Here is a 7,234-nt window from a genome sequence, read left to right as displayed (position 1 = left end):
TAAGATAAGATTTGAATTATATGCACATATAAGTATGTACTCGTATATGATTTCCTGGGTGTCAAGGATGCTTGCCTGTTCAGGAATCCACCAAGCGGGGAAATTGTGAAGGTGACTTTGCTTATCTGACATCTTTGTCACCCATGCGATGTTTAAACCCGGGGGTCACACTTAAATGAAACACTAATTTGCGCAATCTGAAAAGTATTTAATGGTATATTTATAAGTAAGACAATACTTAATATATTTAAACAAAAGTTGAGGTACATACCAACGGACTTTTATTAAAATCTGTGTGCTATCCAAATTAGATCATTGTGTCCTCCTTATGCATCTATAAGAAATATTTTCTGTTGTTTTTTTTTTCTATGATACATTTTTCCGAAAACACAAAATTTCTTTTGAACGAGGTGCGTATTGCTCTCCTATCAATCAAAAAGAATACTCTTGGATTTCTCGCTTAGGAGACATCACTTTTTAATCCTAAACGAGTAATAACGGAGTACAAAACAGACAAATCTCGCTTATTGCTCCCAAATCATGCCTCAGGGAGCATTCTTTAATTGCTCGCTTAGGAGATCTCTCATTACGCTCCTAAGCGAGCAATACAGGAGGACAAAACCGACAAATCTCGTTTATTGGTCCCAAATCATGCCTCAGGGAGTATTATTTCGTCGCTAGCTTAGGAGATCCCCTATTTGATTCCTAAACGAGTAATAAAGGAGTACAAAACCGACATTACTCCCTTATTGCTCAGAAATCAGGTTAAGGTGAGTACTCTTTTATTCCTCACATAGGGAGATCTCCCTTCAAGTTCTAGTGGGTTCCCAGCAAACATTTGGAGTCATAAATGAATATTTAAGGATTCCCATTTCGGAGCCTTTATGCTCATAATGATATCATTTAAGAGTCCGAAATGAAGGTGTTTCCCTTCCTGCGAAGGTCGACCTACATGAGCTTAAATTCATACATCAAATGAGCCTCAATATGAGTCATATTGGACTCTTATTGGCCTCATATACAGTTCATTTTGGACTCTTTTTGAAGCTCTTTAATGACTCTTATTGGCCTCATAAATGCCTACCTTCGGAGTCTTTTTTTATGCTGTTCTGTAAGTCTTATTGGCCTTATTCTTCGACTCTTATTGAACTTACTTTAGAGCCATGTTTGCAAGGAATTCATTTCAAATACTGTTGCATACATAGATATATTTGTATATTGCAGCATTCATGTAAAAGCAGCTGCTGCAGCTAAATTTTGTTTATTTTTTTCTTCCTAATTATTTTTCATATCTGTATAAATAACTTTAGATATAAATTTCGAGCCGTCTCTCTACATGTGAGATGAAATATATTTCCGAAATCGATTTGCGCTCTTTCAGTTGCAGTCACACCATGCAACTTTAATTTCTGAAGCTCAGTTCCTTAAAGGGACGAAAAGGTCTTTTGGCTCTTCACACATGTAAATAAAATTTCCTTTTCTCAATTTGGCAACGAATTCCGTGAAAAAGTTGAAATATTGCCACGTCTGACACACTCTTAATTTTCCCATATGGCAGCGACCCTGCAAGGTCAGCTGTTTGTTGATGGTTGACTTGTTAAGAAATCTCCGCAAATTTTTTGAATTTTTTGCTTTTAGCTAGATTTGCACACAAATATTACCAATAAGCAAGTTATCATGGATGACGCAGAACTTACACGGTAAGCGCTTAATACATATTTATTTTACATAAATCCACCGTTATTAATTTACAATTTTAACAGGTTGGCGATAGCGGAAATCGTTCGCGAAATGGGTGAACTCAAAGAACTCCCAGTGCAGGAGCGCAAGATCAATCCGATAGCAAAGCCAAATAAACGTTTTCTTGGGCGCACATTGAATTCTGTGATGTCGCACAACAAGCGTGAAAACGATCGAACTCAGGAAAACTGTCGAAAGAAATTAAGAGAACTTGACGAAAGGCGTGGGCGAAAGTATTCTAAAAGTCGTTCTTCCAGCGGGGATCTCGTTTTGAGTAGTTCAACAGACGGTGATCGTCGGAGAAACTCAATGAAACGAAGAAAAAAGCGTAAGAAAACGATATCTAGAAAACAAAAAAAAGTAAGAAAAGTGAAAAATAAAAGCAAAAAACGTAAATCAAATAGACGTGAAAACAGCAGCAGTAGTAGCAGCGAAAGTAGTTGCAGTTGTAGTACAAGTAGGAGCAGCGATCGCAGTAGAAGTAGAAGCATAAAAAGCTCAAGGCACGAAAAGCCCATACAAGCACCAGTGACCCCAAATGAAGAACAGGCTTACTATGAGCATGGTGTAAATGCTGCGCTAGAACTGGATGCGGCTTTAATGGCCGATAGCTATAGGCTACATCAAATACAACAACTAATGTTATATAGTGCACTGATGGCAGGCAATGAAGTTGCTGAAGTTAATGCTTTGCAAGAGGAATCCCAAATAAGTGACGTCGATTTCACTGAACCTCAACTCGATAAAAAGTCTATTTCTAGTCATGCCTCGTCGTTGAACTCAGAAGATGGAGACTCTGAATGTAGTGAAATTTTGCAAATAAGTTTATCATCTGCAACTTCAACTAGTAGCAAAAATGATGGTCGTAAAAATTTGCGAAAAAAGCGTATGAAGAAAAATGAGCGCCTGAAGCAAACAGAATCAGCTGGCAATGTTAATGGAGACATTTTGGAATTAGATTCAGATAGTTCAGAAGCTTCTGCTAGTCCAAACGATGCAATACAGGTAAAAAGTGGTGATTGCATTTGTATAGATTCCGAAACAGACAATGACACAAATACTGATCAACAAAGCGGTTCAGAAAGCTCAACTAGTGAAACACAGAGCGGTATGGAAAATAATACTAATGATATTTGCCACACTGCAGTTGAAACTGTGACGCTATTAAGCTCTTCGGATAGCGAAGTTGAAATCGTATCTGATAATGATGCTAAAGCAACAGTGCAAGAAGAACAAGGCAGTCATGCGCCTTGCTTAATGAAAATAACTAAAGAGAACCCTAAAGAAACCTTGAACTTGTCGAGCTCGACAAAAAAGATTGTCGAGCCAGAGAGTTTAATGTCGCTAGAAAACAACGTGTCCAACACATTAATATCAGCATTTCCGGATTGTCCGACATTGATCTGCTTAGAGCAAATGCAACGGATCGACAGAATACTAGGCAAAGAATCGACGGCAGTCCATGATGTAAATACAGAGGCAACAAAGCCTTCACCCTATTCCCCAACAATATGTTCGGTAGAATCGACACCATCTAGCGATGCGAAAAGTAAAAGCGACATATCACTGGGCGAAACCGATGGAAAATCAATTTTATCAATTCAAACGGCGACGGTTATGGGTGCCTCTATGTATGAATCAGCAACACTCGACCCACATATAGACACAGTTGCATCGGATTCACACTCTAATTCGTCGACAATATGCACAGACAAAGCTCTTCCTAGCAATACGATTGTGATTGACATCGATGCGGCGGAAGAATCAATAGATTCATCAAATATATTAAACCCATCGACTTCATTTTTACATAAGAATGATATATCATCAGCAGAAAGCTGCGCGTTAGTGTCTCCCACGGTATATGCATCAGAATCGAAATCACCTCAATCAATTTTATCAATTGCAACGGCGACAGTTATGGGTGCCTCTATGTGTGAATCAGCAACACTCGGCCCACATTTAGACACAGTTGCGTCGGATTCTCACTCTAATTCGTCGACAATATGCACAGGCAAAGCTCTTCCTAGCAATACGATTGTGATTGACATCGATGCGATGGAAGAATCAATAGATTCATCAAATATATTAAACCCATCGACTTCATTTTTACATAAGAATGATATCATATCATCAGCAGAAAGCTGCGCGTTAGTGTCTCCCACGGTATATGCATCAGAATCGAAATCACCTCTTTCGTCTTCATTGGAAGAAGGAAATCACGTCAGCAATACGACTGAAGTACCTCCAAGCTTTTCGGATTTTTCTCAATCAGATCCGTCACATAATGCTTGTTTGGAAGTATTGGAATCGCCACTGCCGTTATTAGCGTTAACTACACCGATTGTTACAGCAACAATACAAAATACAGTTAATATACAAAATGATAATAATTCAACTACTACATCAGAGCCAATCAGCGAGCAGAAATCCTCGTTGGACAAATCTCCCGATTCTGCGCCACCGTGATAGCAATTAATGCTTTACCTGAACATGCGTTGAAGTAGGTTAGTATTAAATATTTATATGAATGTGTATTTCTTTAAGAAAATGGTCTATATTATATTACATAATATTATAAATTATAAACAGTTTTACTCCAGATTCCCGTCCGATTTAACAGTTGAATTCTACGTTTTCTACCGAGCAACTTCATTGAAAGTGATTTGTTGAAAAACTGTTTATACCTGGCGATTGTTGTACAAACTAAAAGTTGTCTGTAATATCGCCTCATGTAAACAAGCTTTTACGCTTATCCTTCTTTGCACCCGCACAAGGCGAATTCGTACAAGGAGTTCAACGCGAATTCACCTTGATGGTGGAAAAGCGAATTCATACAAGGTGGTGTTCAAGGCGAATTTATACAAGGTGTTCAAGGCGAATTTATACAAGGTGGCAAGGCGAATTTATGCAAGGTGGTAGCAGAAATATAAAAACAACAACCACATGTATTTTTGATTACTGTCCATATTGTCATTGATATGAATTACAACAAACACATCATTTTGACGTAATGCTTTTCACGGCGAAAAACTCAGCTGTCGCCCCAACACCACCAAGGCGAGTTTATACTAGATGGTGTTACTGCCAAATTTAGATTTTCGTCGCGGTCCTGCTGAATGTAAAATGATGTGTTTGTTGTAAACAAGGCGAATTCATACTATAACAAACGCATAACTTTGACATTCAGAAAGACCGCGGCGAAAATCTAAATTCGCCAGTAACACCACCAAGGCAACACCACCTTGTATAAATTCGCCTTATACACCACCTTGTGAAATACTCCTTGATTACGAATGTTATGTCAAATCTGAATTCGCCGCAAAATGTAAATGCATTTTGTTTTTCCTTTTGATGTGTGCGCTGTCAAATCAGTAAAAGCAAAAACAAAATGCACGTAAGACCAAGAAATCAGCTGATCTAATAACACCGCCTTGTATAAATTCGCTTTGGTGGTATCGGTTGGGCGCAGTACAAAATACATGTGGGTGTTGTTGTATTCTTGTATAAATTCCCCTTGGTTTGAGCCAAAGCGCAGCTGTCTATTTTCCTCCTTGATGGGAAGCATCTGGGCCTCGTTGTATAGGGGGTGTTGGGGCGACATCAGAAGGCCTTCGGCCGGTGTCCGAAGTGCCGTGTTATGGCCGGTATGTAGCTTCATCCACTGCGTCCTGCTAGTCTCCGGCGACTACACGGGCTGCATAGTTTTTAACCGGCCGGCATCCGTTTCTCTTTCGTATCGCATTACAGAGTAGCTCCCTAATAGAGATCTGGTTCAATTTATGGTCCGCTCTGTTTGGTTTGTGTGACTGATAATTTGGCAGTGCGGTTTGGTAGCTTTTACGTTAAATATTTGTACTTTTCAGCATTTAGTGAGCTCATGCTTATAAATTCGTCTTCCTCGTGCTAGTAGTATAAAATCGTGATACTGAGCTGGATAACCGAACAAAACACAACTATTTTCTACACTTGCGTGAGTAGGCAACCCTTTTTTTTTTGTTTATTGACGTTGCTCAGTCAGCTGATTCTGTTTACAACTGTTATTTTCCTAAAATTCATCCCAAATTCTTCTTGATTAATAAAAAGAAATTAAATAAATTGTAATCAGTACAATAATGTTTGGAAATTTGCGTAAAAAACTAAACAACGCTATCCAAGAGGGTTTTATCATTACTGAAAACTTGCAGCAGCAGTATCGACAAAGACAGGCTTCGTCCACCGGTAGCAGCGCCACTACACCCACCCTAGACGACAGTATACCCAGCAATCGCAGTTCTCACTCCTTTGGGCATGTTTCCCTTAATGATGTGATTGTACCAGCAGATTTAAATATGGCTGCTGGTTGTAATTTGCTTGCCAAATATGAAGATGATTGGAGAATATTGCATGTTGCAAATGAGGAGAACGCCTCAAAAGCGTCACAAGTGGCCAAACAGATTGAACAAATTGGACAGCGTACAAGCGCACTGCATGTTGATATGACAGATTTAATAAGCTGTTTGTCGGGTATACCAGCGTTAGTGGAGAAACTAAGTGAAAGCGCGAAGACGTTGCAAAAGGTGGACGCACTAAGCGCTTCGGTGGAAATGGAATTGGAGCGCTTGCAGGATTTATGTGAAGAGTGTGATTTACAGGAGTATATGCTGAATAAACAGTGTGAACTATTACAATTTAAGCAGATGAAAATGAGTAAGTTGGTTGTTGAATTATGATTATCAATACATTCAAATGATATAGTCGCGTGTTTTCTTAATCCGTTTATTAATTACACGTAGTTGAATTAGAAACATATCGTCAGCGTGTTGCTGCTGAACATCAGGATAAGATAAGACAGCACGAGCAACAATTGCGGCGAATACAGCGAGAACGCCAAGCAGTATTTGATGATGCATTCCGCGGTGATTTGGCAGAATTCAAGACAAAGGGGACCATAACAAGTGGGTAAATTTGTAGCTTTCGACGAACGTCATAAACCTATGTAAACTTCTAATTGTAGAAATTCAAACAGAAACGTTGCCACAATCACTTGCACTCGAGGAAGTTGTGCTGGAAGATCCTACAACTAAGGATGCCCTCGAAGATTTTCTGAACGGATAACGAAGTTCAATATTCCATGAATATGTGTGCAGTTAAACTGACATTAGTGCCTTATAGTAGATATATATTTTGTACATTAATATATGTAGCATTGTTCATACATATATATGCACATATGTACATATCGCACACCTAGATCTAAAGTGCGATCAACTCAAAAAAAAAAAAAAAATGTGGCGATTTTTTTGCATATTCATAGGACTTACATCCAACAAATGGAAATATTTTTTTTCATGATTATATACATTAACTAAAAAACTACTATTATACTGGTTTTTATATTAATTGCGTTGAATCTGTACTATCCACAAGCAGTTAAATTTCCCTCTATGAATTTTGAGTTAGCTCACTAAAAGTCACTTAGATCTAGGCGTGCGATATGTATGTATGATTGATG

General features: G+C 38.6%; 2 protein-coding genes across 7 annotated transcripts; both read left to right on the top strand.

The window, feature by feature from the left end:
• Nucleotides 1-1,571: 1,571 nt before the first annotated feature.
• Nucleotides 1,572-4,629, top strand: LOC108369737 (uncharacterized threonine-rich GPI-anchored glycoprotein PJ4664.02). 5 transcript variants are annotated; one of them, XM_017624911.1, is made up of 3 exons: nt 1,572-1,700; nt 1,764-4,247; nt 4,364-4,629. In XM_017624911.1, the coding sequence occupies exons 1-2, from the start codon at nt 1,678-1,680 to the stop codon at nt 4,207-4,209; spliced, it is 2,469 nt and encodes an 822-aa protein (XP_017480400.1). In that variant the 5' UTR covers nt 1,572-1,677; the 3' UTR covers nt 4,210-4,247; nt 4,364-4,629. The 5 variants fall into 5 exon arrangements, with proteins under 5 accessions (XP_017480400.1, XP_017480398.1, XP_017480397.1 ...); XM_017624909.1 differs by having other exon boundaries at nt 4,344-4,629; XM_017624908.1 differs by having other exon boundaries at nt 4,333-4,629.
• A 1,040-nt stretch (nt 4,630-5,669) lies between these two features.
• Nucleotides 5,670-6,964, top strand: Dysb (dystrobrevin binding protein dysbindin). Of its 2 annotated transcripts, none has more exons than XM_017624917.1 (3): nt 5,670-6,429; nt 6,516-6,677; nt 6,749-6,964. In XM_017624917.1, exons 1-3 carry the CDS (start codon nt 5,856-5,858, stop codon nt 6,835-6,837), a joined length of 825 nt encoding a protein of 274 aa, XP_017480406.1. In that variant the 5' UTR covers nt 5,670-5,855; the 3' UTR covers nt 6,838-6,964. The 2 variants fall into 2 exon arrangements, with proteins under 2 accessions (XP_017480406.1, XP_017480405.1); XM_017624916.1 differs by having other exon boundaries at nt 5,856-6,429; nt 6,737-6,964.
• The last annotated feature ends 270 nt before the right edge of the window (nt 6,965-7,234 follow it).

Source organism: Rhagoletis zephyria, unplaced genomic scaffold (assembly GCF_001687245.7).
Source record: "Rhagoletis zephyria isolate East Lansing unplaced genomic scaffold, Rhagoletis_zephyria_1.1 Rzeph_scaffold_03821, whole genome shotgun sequence".
Classification (NCBI taxonomy): Eukaryota; Metazoa; Arthropoda; class Insecta; order Diptera; family Tephritidae; genus Rhagoletis; species Rhagoletis zephyria.
This window is presented reverse-complemented; position numbering and strand designations above follow the sequence as displayed.

Coding starts and splice junctions, on each gene's coding strand:
- LOC108369737 (XM_017624911.1), top strand. CDS start 1,678: ATGGATGACGCAGAACTTACACG. Junction 1,701..1,763: donor GATGACGCAGAACTTACACG/GTAAGCGCTTAA, acceptor CAATTTTAACAG/GTTGGCGATAGCGGAAATCG.
- Dysb (XM_017624916.1), top strand. CDS start 5,856: ATGTTTGGAAATTTGCGTAAAAAACTAAACAACGCTATCCAAGAGGGT. Junction 6,430..6,515: donor ATTTAAGCAGATGAAAATGA/GTAAGTTGGTTG, acceptor AATTACACGTAG/TTGAATTAGAAACATATCGT. Junction 6,678..6,736: donor GACAAAGGGGACCATAACAA/GTGGGTAAATTT, acceptor TTCTAATTGTAG/AAATTCAAACAGAAACGTTG.